Consider the following 13123-nt stretch of genomic DNA (forward strand, 5'->3'; position numbering starts at 1 on the left):
TATCTTGCAGTTTTACAGCCCAAAGCTCCAGCCACTCAGCAGCGTTGCTCTTCCTGCTGTGCTGTTTAGAGGCAGCCACAGGCTATGCAGCCTGAGGAACTWGGTATTGCTTTGGGCCACTTAAGCTGTGCAGTAACTGAAAGGYTTCCCTGTTTGTAAAGTAGATTTCATTCAGTTAAAATATATTTTGATTCAAAAAAAGCATCATGGTGTTTTTAACGATGTTCATTGCATATAAAAATATTCATGGCACTTAGATATAGGGCAGATTCGGTTCCTGAATGTAGTCCTTAAAATTAGAAAGGTGCCACCAGAATTCCTTTCAAATCACATGCAATAACTATCACTTACTTCTGACTTTTTMTTTATTCCCTAAGAGAAMGCTACATAAATACCAGCTAAGTAAMTATSYAATCAATAAGACAGGGAACATCTCTACGCAAYGGACAGTGGTGTATGCATCACTGAAGTGGCAGAGACACAAACTCCTAAGTCCATTTGAGTCTTAATTTAGGCAAAACATGAAAGTGTGCTAATGACTGAACCCGGGCTCCTGAGCTGAGACGGTGAGTATCATTAAGGCAGCTAGAYCACATCCAACMTAGCCTTGAACAATTCGAGRGATGGGCCAGCCACARCTTCTYTGGSCAACTWGTTTCTGTGCCTCTCCACCCTCACAGTAAAGTATTTATTTTTTWYACCCAATCTAAACCCACTCTCTCTCAGTTTAAAGCCATTTCCTCTTGTCCTATCCCTACATGCCCTTGTAAAAAGCACTCCCCCAGCTTCCTTGTAGRCCCCCTTCAGYTACTGAAGTGYTAAAAYAAGATCATCCCAGAGCCTTCTTTTCTCCAGGTTGAACAATCCCAATTCTTTCAGCTTATCTTCAGAGGATGATATCTAATCATTTTCATRTCCCTCCTCAGGAYTYGCTYCAACAGGTCCATGTCTTYCCTGTGTAGAAGACCCCATTCCYCACTCAAGTCTAGTTCAAAGCTCTGCCAATGTGCCCCACCAGCTCCTGAGTGAGAGCTAAAGATGAGTTCTGCTTTGAGAAAGATGAATTCCACCTGATGCCAGCAGGCCTGGTGCTATGTAGGCGATCCCATTGCCAAAAACTCCAGTATATGGGTGGTGACACCAGAGCCATGTATTTAATAAACTGGGCCCATCTGTTTCTTCCAAAGTCACAGCCTGAAACTGGAAAGATGGGTGAGGAGATAATCTGTGTTCCATATTTCCTTATCTGTCCCAGTGCTTTGAAGTCTCTTTCAATCACCCTTGAACTGTGTTGTGACTTCATCGACCCACCRAACGGGAGAGCAGTAAGAGGYAGASCMTGCTCTTGTTTGAAGTCTGAGAGTRTCAGTCAATAACTCGATCTCAACAGCTGGAATGTGCAGAACAACTATTACTATATGTAYTGCAGCCACAGTCAGTGCTTCCAGCAGAGACATCTGCTGGATAGAGTGAGGAGGARGGGGAATACCATCATCTGAGTCACTTAAAACTGAATAAAACAAAACCCTAGAGGAATGTGGAAAAGGAAGAGTCYTCAAGAGAGAGGAGAGAGCCTCAGTGTGGCCTGATGCAAAGAATGATACTGTCACCTGAGATGGGATTGTACCTGTCCCCAGAGGTAGAGTTGCTCCCCAATTGTTCCTGGAGGTTGCACACTAAGGCCCACAGGATGCTGTACATGCTGATGTGTACCCTGCACGCTGTTGTACAGCCCTAAATGCCCAAGTGTCAGAGCAGTGCTCCTTTGGACAAAGCACGGGCTCCCTGCAATGCCTGGGGTGGGGAAGAGGCAGACAGAGCTCAGAAACCCTGCACCAGGCAGGCACAGCGTAGAGGGGACTGCCTCTGGCAGGACCCATGGGCCAAAGGAGAGGCATCAGGACACTGCTCCCCACTGCTCACTGCCCCAYCTGACAGCTCCATGCAGGGGCAGAGGACACCTTCAAGGAGGCAAGAGGCTGGGAGAAGWAAAGAAAATGTCCAGGGAATTAATACATTTCTTTTGTCTGTGTTTTCCCCCTTCAGCACTCTTGGCAGCCAAAGAGGGTCCTTTGGCCTTGGAAACAACCCAGTAGATTCCCCAGGCAACACATCAGAGAGAAGACATTAGGGGCCTGGAAACAGGTTTGCTATTTAAGCTGATCCTTTTCYCTGCTAGAGACAACTGAACAGCTGGCTTTGCACTGGCATGGCAGGAGTTTTTGCCTTGAAACTAATTAGAACAGTTTCACGGGCAGGACAAAAGCTGCAGTTTTTTAGGACTTGCTGAAAAGTTTAACAAGTGTCCTGGGTGTATTTTTGCAGTAGAAGCTGAATTTTATGACCTTTTTTTCTTCCTTTCTGTGACAAGAATAACTCCACATTTAGCCTGTCCTTGTTTTTCTAGTCAAGTCTGGTCCATCTCTGTTTTTAACTGGGCCYATCAGAGGGCTRTGTAAGTGCCTGGTGGACAYGTGAAAGYGATGRTATTTTTAATAGTGATGGGATTTAACCCCTGGCACAGCTTACCAGAAGGTGATGGAGACTCTCTATCTAAAGACAGTATCTTTCCAAACCATATATACTTCTCCACATAAAATCCCATGGGTTTGCAGTGGGATTAGGAGGAAAGAAGGTCTATGGGCTATTATCAGGGTAGTTTGACCTTCTCTCTTCTGCAAAGACACAAAATTGGGAATTTTCCTGTCTGTTCTGTTCAGCTACATCTGGGCAGGTTCCTAGAATAATAGAGCTGTTTTGAACAGTATTCTTCACTCACATGTTTTGGCAGCCAGAAGAAGGAGAGAAGAAAAGTTATTGATATATCTGACATGAATACTGTAGGTCATGGGCTCTTAACGTTCAGGATACCCTACTTGAAAGCAGAGGCTAGTACCTATTTATCCTCTCATGTGGTTATTACCTTTTCTATTCCTAAATCACCTCAGCAGTTTTACTTCAAGAGGTCTTGAACCTGTTTACTTCCTAATCTTAAAAAAAATATATATATTTTGTAATGGATACAAATAGCTACTGTTTCCCTCCAGAATGGACTAAATTTCAGGGTGAGCAGTGACCTCCAGAACCGTTCTAATGTGCCTGCTGCAAGTTTCAGCGAGCAGCACGCCACTATGCAGCTTTGCCAGCTCAGATCAGCCAAGGATTTCCCCTCAAGCCATGAAAAGCAAGGCCATCGTGCCTCAAGTTGCTCACATGAAAAATCCTCCCAGCTTAATCATCAGCTGTCTGGAGAGGCTGGGTTGTATTTGTATAATGGATGCTGCTGACCTATCATTTCAATGTATTTCTTTCATGACAGTTCTGCAGAGTCTGCTTGTTGGAGACCCTGAGAATRTCAGTCTGAGCTCAACACAAATGTCTTTCCATCTTTTCTGTTCACTTTTAATGGGGATGAGAGCARATCCCCTAAAAGAGACTGCATCATCAGGCACCTGGCATATCTTATGAACACTTTCAAGAGCCAGGCACAAGAGCTCAAGCAYTTATTCATTTATTGCTTTGATATTAAAAACAGAGTCCCAGAACACAGGGGAGATAGGATCCGTTCTGTGTACAGAAATTGCCTAGCTTAATATTCTGCATGGTACTTCAGATCGAAAAAAAAGCCCACAAACAAACAAAACAAAATAAAATGAAGCAAAACAAAACAAAAAAAAATCCTTATATAGTCCCATATGTCTGAGAGCTTTTCTSTGAAATCAACTATGTAGTCAAAGCAATAGAAAAGCTTCCAGATTTCTCTATTCCAGGCTGAGACAAGTTCGTAAATACTTCCAGRAATTGCCAACATGCCTGCAGGGTAACATCTCTAATGTACACCTCCCTGATATGAAATGCAGAGCACCTTAACTCCTTTGGCCCTCCCCCAGTCACAACCAGCTATAAATCCTGTCCTTCAGTTGTTAGAATATCTCATCATAAGGGATGCATTTTTTAGGCTGAGAAATACARATACACCTTGACAGAGCCAGTCATGCATATACTGCTGATAAATGTATACCAAGCACTCCTAGTGTGGGAATCACTCACAGGCACACTAAGCAGATAACATTTTTGCACACTAACGTGTTGCCAGTACAGTTTATTCCAAACTCCCCATCTTTCCCCCCAAAAAACAAGCTGAATTGGCAGTAGCATTGTTTTGAAGGCAACCCTGCACCYGTACTATGTATCTTTGCAGGCACAACTCCTCACCCCTAGCCAGCTAGTCTAAGTAAGTTCCTTGTAAATTGGAAGTTACAGAAAAGAGAATTGAAGAATTGAAAAATGCAAGRGGAGCTGAGCCTGAGCTGCTTTTCCTCGGGAGGCCTGAGGTTCTGGCAGCACAGAAGGGCAGCATAAGGTGCTTTACTCACAAGCTGGCACCAGGGAGGCTGCATCAGGAGGAACCTGTCATTAGCAGAAAAGGAGCTCTACAAATCAGTCAGGGTAGGTTACTGGGGTGTGGAGAATTGATAGTGCTCTGATGGAAGGTCCTGACACATTTACCCTAATCCAGTGACTCAAAACACAAAGAGTGGAAATGTGGAGGGACAGGAAGGTGCAGCACTGAGGAAGCAGGGGCATCATTTGCTCCAGGCTGTCTGCAGCAGCTTTCACATGGCCAGGACAGAGCCCAGTCCCACACGTGGTGGCACACTGTACCATGGGCTCAATGCTCCTCTCCTGACAGCAATCTCAAGTGGTCCCTTTAAAAATCTCTCTCACTGGCATCAGCTCACTGCCAGGAGCCAAAGGTGATAAACAGGGGTGGGAACAAGCTGCTCATGGGCAGCTAAGGAAATGCTGGATAGAAATAGAGGTGTTTGGTAACCTGACTGATGAAAAAGAAAGGGTGCAGATAGAGCTGGAGAAGTACCCAAGGTGGGAACAAGCTGCACAAAAAGTCTTAGGAGGGTGAAATATAGAAAAAATATGCTGGGGGAAATAAAAGGACCATATTTCCATCCCACTCTGGGATCCTGACCCCCAGTTCAGAGTWAATTAAGGATTTCAAGTGTTGTGCTAGTGAGAGAGATCACTGTGAAGCRATAGCTCAGGCTCAGCCCCTGCMGTCTCCAGGAAAGGAGCTCCCAGCYCTGCAGAGGTTGATGGGCAGTCACCAGACCCAGACACTTGGCACTGAGGTGTGTTAGATGGGACTCTGGGTATGCCCTAAAACCAGTGTTGAATGGAAAGTGTCTGKCAGTACTCCGTGAAGGGAGACAAAATTTCATGAGCTTGGGGATTACTGGGGGGACTGACTAATTTTGGTAGTCCAAAAGGGTCTGTGCTGGGGAAATATCTTCAATGGCAATGCCTCTGGAAAGGTGGGGGTGGAGGCATTGTACTGAAGCCTTGAGCTGTGGGAGAGTATCACACAAAAATATGCAATGCTAGCACAGGCCAGAACTTGCCTGAGACAGAGGGTGCCTACTCATGGCTGGGACAGTCCTCCCACACTGTCCTCCCTRCAGCATATTTCATCTGCATCCCCTCTGCCAGCTGCAGCTCCAGCCACAGGAGGAGGCTTCCTGGTACACCTCTGGCTGCTTTGSAGCTGCTAGTAGTTTCAGGCTCTGGTGCAATGGAGACTCACTCTGTGCCTGGCTTGCCAGCCTTTGTTACCCAGCAGAGGCTGTTAGCTGAGGCAGGCCCACTAAAATTCAGCACAGATAGTGTCCAGAAAAGTAAAGCCCCCATCTGCTTCCCCATGATCCTAATCCTATCAGAGACCATTAGAGTTTGGCATTCATGTAGAATGCAAAATAACTTTCACTGCAGGGGAGAAATCTTCAAGTCTCTGTTCAGTTCCTGTTTCTTCTGCCTTTATTGGGAGGAATTTCTGCCTGCAATGACAKCTACCCCACATCACTGAGAAGCTGGGTACTGAGGTGCCAGGAGGGGAATGAGGAGAATAAAACTTTCACTAGACTAAAAACAGTGTAAAACACCAGCAGTCAGGCATTGTATGATTCTAGCTTTGCCAGGCAGCTAAAATCAGGTTAATGTAAGAAACCACATAGGGAAGCCAGAAATTATTTTGTTATCTTTCTACTTGCTAGAATTCTGAGTCTGGACAGTGGCCAGCACTCCCTTCCCCAGTACAGGGCTGTGAAGCCAGGAGACTTTCTCCTTTATCTCTGAGCTGCTCATTGCAATGTCTSCAAAGCACTAACAAGACATGTGATTGACCCAAATATATCAGTGATCACAGTTTCAGGAATGCTCAACATGCTGTAAATTGAACAGCTTGGCTGAWGTTTAACCCTCTACCAACTGTCTGGTTTTAAAAATATTGCAGCTTGTAAGAAGGACTATTAGCCAGAGGGATGGTTCAGCTAAACTCTGGCTCTTACTCCTTTCAAGGAGTGTAATTAGGAGGCGGAGTATTTGGGGGAGGCGATGTTTTTCCAGCTATTGATTTAAGGGTGCAGTCAGAGTACAGCCTGTTGATTAACTGCTTAGCTTAAAAGATGCAAGCTGTAATTGAAATTAATGTCATGCATAACTTGGAGGCTATATTCACCTTAATAACAGGAAATGTAATGTTCTTATCCATGGCAATTGTTCTTCTGGGTGGGTGGGGGGAAATTCCCAGTGCAGACACTGGSAGCCGGATGATCACTAGAAGCACAACTCACCCTGAAAGAAACACAATTCCTTTAAAGCAAAATACATGTCCAACCTACGTATGGAGTAATTTTTGCTTTCAGTAATTTTCCAACAAGCTAGGAACTAACTTAARCCTATTTCAAGCTAGAAAGTGACAGAGAACAGAGGCAATTCTGTGTAATTTCTRTGGTAAAAATACTGTTGGATAAAAGCCTCCTGCTCAAAGTAATGGTACTGYTCTCATCGACCACTGTGAAGTGCAGCAATCACCAGCTCCAAATCTGGTGTTCACCGCGCAGCTCGRGTGGCTTCAAAGGGTGAAAGTGTAAAGCGTCATCTGGCCATGAGGCTTCAGGGTCGSAACAGCACGAGACCCGAATTCTTRGSTATGAGTTGGAATATCTGACAGCTTGTATTGCCTTTGAGGGGAGCCAGGCTGCTGAGCATTTCTCATTATCACYATAACCGGAGTGCAGCGCGGAGCCGTGAGCGGCAGGAGGTGCTGGTGCGACACTGSTGATGCCTCACGGAGCGGCGGGGAGGCGCCTGCCGAGCTCTGCCCGGGAATTTGAGGCAGAAGACAGGGGGAAAAGACAGCGAATTCAACTTTTGCTTTTCTTTTTGTTGTTGTTTGCTTGTTTTTGTTTGGTTATTTCTTTGGGTGGGATTTTTTTTTTTTGTGCGGGGGGAGCTGTATGTATGTGTGTGTTACTGTTAAGGTGGATTAGCAGAGTTCGAATGTTTTTAACAAAATCCTGGAAAACAAYGAATTCCCTATTTCTTGTCATAAAAGGAAATAAATTGTATTCCATCCAATCTGAAAGACTGGGGTGTGGCTGAAAAACTAGGAGTTGTGATACCTCAGGAGAGCAGAAAGAGTTCAAGAGGCGAGAAAGGAATTTTTTTTTTCTTTTACAGTATTTAAGATTCTGTGTGCAGTGGTTTTGCTACGCTGATCCAACTCGAATAACTACTTTGGAGGATAGCCACGGCAACGATAGCAGAAAGGAGAGGTGTTTAATCTCGTTCGGCTTACAAACGTATTCTACCCAAGGGAGATCTCCAGTAAAATATAGAAAGAGCAGAGCTAAGCTTCTTTACCTTGGGAAGGCAGGAAAATTGAAATGAGGGACAGAGAAGCAACTACTCTTCTAAACACCTCAGAGGGACACAACTTGAAAAGAAAGACTGGCTGTCGTTCCCTCGGGCAGGATATCCCGCGAGGTGGGTTAACCCCGCCCGAGAGGGTTAAAATGCCCCTAAACGCTGGTCCGCACACTCCGTGACACACCTGGAACTTGCGCACCGTGCACACCCCGATGTGTCAGGACGCGAAGGGCGCTCCCCTCCGCCACCCCCGACCGCCACCTGCGGCCGCCGGAGCGGGAGCAAGAGGTGATGCTCCGTGGGGTCTCACACGGCGCCGCGCCTACGGTCACTGGCGGCCCTGCCCGGCAGGAGACCCGGCATCAGGGCACGGTGTCTGAGTTGGTCCGGTTCCGCTGCCGGGCGGGCAGGTGTCTTGTCCGGGTGTGMACCGCGCATCGCTCGGGTTTGTAGCGATCCCTTTGTGCAACCACCTGCCGGCTCCCGGCTCCCGGCCCCCGCGCGGCTCCGAGCTCCGGGCTGCGGGTGGCGAAGCGGAGCGGAGGGGAGCAGAGGGGGTGCCGCTCTGCCGCTGACCGGGGCGCGACCCCACCGTGCGGCCGTGGGCGGAGGGTGGCGCGGCCGCGCCCGGAGCTCCGCGGCCGTCCGTGCACCGGCGCGGGGGGCGGCCCCGCTGGCGTGCGCACCGCCTTCCTCTTCCCCTTCCCCCTCCCCGCTTTCCTCCCTCGGTGTGCAGGCTCCTTTGTGCTGCCTGCAGCGGCGAGGAGGAACGGGCGGGCCAAGCGTCCCCGCCGCAGCGCTCTCCCTTCCCGCGGGCGGCCGACCGGCGGGGCTCCCACGCCATCCGCGATCCTTCCGCGTCCTCGACGGGGCGCCCCGCCGCGTGTGGGACCGCCACCCCCGCCGCGCGGGCCATCGCCGTTTTAAGCGGAGGGCCACGCCGGGAGACGGGGCGGGCCGGGCGCGCCTCCCCCCGGCTTCCCCACGTGGTGCGGTGCCCGTGTCTCCCGGCCGGCGGCGGAGCTGGGCGCACACGGCGTGGGGCAGCCGCCGGGGCTCGCCTGCTCTCGCCGCCGCTCGCCGGGCGGCAGATCCGGCCCGCGGCCATGCGCCAGCGCTGCGCTGAGCGGCCGAGCGGCGGGGCTGCACCGCCGTGAAGCGGCGTGAGGATGAAGCGGGCGAGGCGGGCCGCGCCGGGCCCCCTGCCCGTGCTGGGGCTGCTGCTGCTGGGCGCCCTGCCGGGGCTGTGGACCGTGCTGCTGCGGCGGGAGGCCGCGGCGCTGCCGGAGCCRCGGTCGCCCGCCGGGCAGCCCCCGGGACCATGGGGCTGGGGGCGCACACCGGCGGCGCGGGGCGAGTCCGGCGGCGGCGGGCAGAAAACTTTTCGGACGCTGCTGGCGGTGCCGGCGGCGACGACGGACCGGGAGGAGCGGGGCGGCGAGGAGCGGCTCGCTGCGACGGACTCGCCGCCGCCGGCTGAGACCGCCTCTCCGGTGGAGCGGGGCATCTTCTGGAGCCGTGAGCTTGAGGAGCAGGTGCCGCCGGGCTTCGCGGCGGAGGAGGCGGCGGCGTGGCTGTCGGCCGCCCGCGCCGCCCGCGTGGCCTCGCTGGAGCGGGGCGGCTGCGGGCGCAGCTCCAACCGGCTGGCGCGGCTGTCGGACGGGAGTCGCGCCTGCGTCCGCTACGGCATCAACCCGGAGCAGATCCAGGGCGAGGCGCTCTCGTATCACCTGGCCGGCGTGCTGGGCATGCAGGAGCGGCTGCCGCCCATGGCCCTCGCCCTGGTGGAGGCCCGCGGGCGGCAGTGGGAGCCGGTGCGGGAGGAGCTGCGCGGCTCGCACTGGGCCGAGGGCGCCGTGGTCAGCCTGACCCGCTGGGTGGACAATCTCACCGCCGTCGTGGCTCCCGCGCCCTGGGGYGCCGAGGCGGGCGCTGGCCGGCGGCTGCAGCCGCTGTCGGCGGGGGAGCTGGGCGGGCTGCCGCCGTCGCAGCTRGTGGAACTGGTGCAGTGGAGCGATCTGATCCTCTTCGACTACCTGACTGCCAACTTCGACCGCCTGGTCAGCAACCTCTTCAGCCTGCAGTGGGATCCGCGGGTGATGCGCCGCGCCACCAGCAACCTGCTCCGCGCCCCCGACGGCGGGCTCGTCTTCATGGACAACGAGGCGGGGCTGGTGCACGGCTACCGCCTCCTCGCCATGTGGGACCCCTACAACGAGCCGCTGCTGCGCTCCGTGTGCGTGTTCCGCGAGGGCACGGCCCGCCGGGTGGCCGAGCTGCACCGCCGCCGCAGCGCTGCCGCCGAGCTGCGCCGCCGCTACCGGGCCCGGGAGCCGCTCTGGGCGCGCCTCGGCTTCCTCTCGGAGCGCCAGGCCGAGCTCCTGCAGGCCCGCGTCGACTTCGTGCACCGCCACATCGCCCACTGCCGCGCACAGGCCGCCGCGCTCTGAGCGCGTTCCCTCTGCTCCCGGGCAGCGGCACTCGCCTGTCCCGGCAGCTGCCGCGGGCCGGAGCTGACCCRGCCGGCCACCCCGGTGCCCCGGACTGCCGGGGACAGAGAGCGCTGGGAATGGGGACGGCCGCCCGGAACCTGCCGCGGCTGTCGAGAGGAGCGATTAATTCGCTTTGTCAAGATCTCTGAAGATGCAGAGTGCAATCTGTATAATTACGGCCCAGTTACACTCTAGGACTCTGCCCCCAGATTGGAAAAAGGAAAGGGTTCAGCATCTTCAGTGCTTTCCTTAGCTCTCTTCGTGCCCTCGCTCTCGTAAGAGACCCCATAGGAAAGCAGTMGTCTTTGTCTGGATTGGGGTCGAGTATCTTTTTTCCTTCCAACGAAGGCAGGCGGAAACATTTTTTATATATTCTTTCTTTTGCAACGGCATATTTAAGTATGATTGTTGATGTTCTTAGACCAAGAAYTGGTTGCACAATAGGGGAGCCCCTAACTAGCAAAACTGCCCTATTTATGAAACTTGTTTCCTACCAATTTTCTTTAACGAGAGTGAACTTTTCCACTGATTGTTAAATCTTGTTGATGAGAAGTGTATAGGAAGCCCATATTCCCTTAGTTCTTAGATTTTTGTGGATTCGTTGGGTTAAACTGTCCTGATCCTTAAGGGTTTGTAATCATCACCATCATAATTTCACCTGACCAGTAAAGTTACTGACTAATGGGTGGTACAAGATCTCCCATTTTAAAAAATTACTGCTATGTGCTAAGACTTTGACACAATGGTTAAAGTGGAGGAAAAACTGTTTCATGCACTTTACTTTGACTTTTTAATATTTTTTTTAATAGAAAACCTTTTTATTTTACAAAGTCTGCCTTTTATGTACATTATATATGTTCATAAACTTTTCTGTAACATACTAAAGAAACTGATATTTCAGTAAAGTGTGTTAATGTTTTGCCTTCTTTGGCCTGGATGTTTGCCTGAGCTTTTGACAGGGAAGCGTGCATCTCCTCAGTCTTTCCTCACGAGGAGCGGTTGAGGCCACCACTGTGCAGCTTCTCACTACACTGAACAGAACGAACTTACACTCATTCTCTCTGAGGCAAGGAGGGGTGGAGTTGAAACTTCAAACACTACCCTTCTCTCATTCCTGCCTGTTGTGTTCCTGGAAGGGGAAAAGCTCTTGGAGTGGCTAAAGTAGTGTGGGTACTTCAGCTTAATGGACATTATCTGTTTTTCAAAGCCTGAAATGCACTGCCTTGGCACTAACCCTGAGATCGTTGAAGCAGTTCGTTTCAGCAAACTGATAGAGCTGGTGTGAACTAGCTGCTGTCAGTCTTTTTGGCTGCTGGGACTGATAGCAACCTGGATACGGGTCATGTTAACTGTTCCTGGTCCAGAGGCATGTCCAGGGTTAGCAGTTGCTTTCAGTGATGTTCGTACTGTCTTCTCTTCCCATTTTGGCTATCTTTGCATTGAAGAGATTGAGGCAGAATTGAAGAACAGGAAATCATGCTGAAATGGGTGGGTTTTTTTTTTTCCTACAAAAGTTTTGTTCTAGGGCAAAGCAGTAGCAGTGGACATAGGAAATAAAATATTGGCATCCCTTACTCGCTTTTTTACATGTACCAGTGTTCATGGAAGAGGCCATTGTATGGTTCAAAATAACAGCCAGTATAAGGACAAAGAATAATCTTTTTTAGACCCCAAATGCCAGTATGTATCCTGCTATAATTGAACAGCAGCATAATCTTTTCTACATCTGGACAAGCAGCCCTTGATGAAGGCAGCAGCATGCCCCAGTGGCTGCTGTGCAAGTCGGTGCTGTTTTCAGTGTCAAGCACTAACCCTCCCTTAAATGTGGGGAGGGCTTTACATTCATACCTGCAGGTGGTCTTTTGTCTATTAATATTCATTATTCAGATTAAACATCACCTAAAGACAATTTTCGTTGGCCATTGCAGTGTTGGTTTGTTTTTTTTTTGTTTTTTTTTTTGGGAGGTAGTTATTTTAATAAGGCAACAGTTTTACAAACAAAATTAATGGTTGATTAATTAGATATATTAGATATTGCATTTTTGTGTATGAGTATTTATTTCAAAATGCCCCAGCACCCTCCAAGACTAGCTTTCATTCAACCACTGAACTGTCAAGGCTTTTTATTGAACTTGTATTTATAGTTCACTGCATTTATCTCTACAAACAATGCACAGAATCCCATGTGACATTCCCTTGTCATTTACATGATAATACACAACTGTAATTCTTAATTCTTCTTTAGCATTGCTTTGTAACTCGAATGCAGCAGTTCTGTCGCATTCACCACATGAAAATATATTTAAATAATAAACTGCTGGCAYACATTTTAAAACACTGTGAAGAGCAAACTGCTGTGCCACAAGTATCTAAGGTTTTCTTTCTAAGTGCTTCTATAATTATGGCACAACTGTGGCTTTGATGGCTAATGGGAAGTAAATCTCGTTTGCAATGTCTTAAGAGCCAAAACCTAGATAATTATCCCTTTCAAGAAGAAACATGTTTTCCTATTTGGTCACTGGTAACTACCTCAAGTTATATATAAGTTACATGTTCAAAAATGGTGTAGTTGTAGGTTGGTGTGAAACTAGAGATGCTGTGCTATGGAACAGTGCCCTGGGACATGTGTTCATTCAAAAAGGACAGACAAAACTATCATAGATGGATGACGATACTTCACTTTGTTTATCTATTTTATTCTGCTGCAGATCATCTGCTTCTGTAAAAGCTTTGAATTATCATTATATTCAGGCAGACTTACTATTTTCTGTGTGATTTCTTTAAGGTAAACAGTGCTTTGTGAATTAGTGGTCTCATACCCTTTTTGCGTGCTATTTTAGCTATAAATGCTGTCTGATATTTGACTATCCTGCAGAGCCAAAGAATGAAACTCTGTACAACTTGATGRG

At 49.7% G+C, this 13123-nt stretch overlaps 1 protein-coding gene across 1 annotated transcript; it reads left to right on the top strand.

The window, feature by feature from the left end:
- Positions 1–8715: 8715 nt before the first annotated feature.
- On the top strand, positions 8716–11140 carry FJX1 (four-jointed box kinase 1). Its single transcript, XM_057373968.1, has one exon. The coding sequence runs from the start codon at positions 8892–8894 to the stop codon at positions 10170–10172; it is 1281 nt and encodes a 426-aa protein (XP_057229951.1). The 5' UTR covers positions 8716–8891; the 3' UTR covers positions 10173–11140.
- Positions 11141–13123: the final 1983 nt, after the last annotated feature.

Source organism: Malurus melanocephalus, unplaced genomic scaffold, assembly GCF_030028575.1.
Source record: "Malurus melanocephalus ecotype Western Australia unplaced genomic scaffold, MMel_1.1 scaffold_211, whole genome shotgun sequence".
Classification (NCBI taxonomy): Eukaryota; Metazoa; Chordata; class Aves; order Passeriformes; family Maluridae; genus Malurus; species Malurus melanocephalus.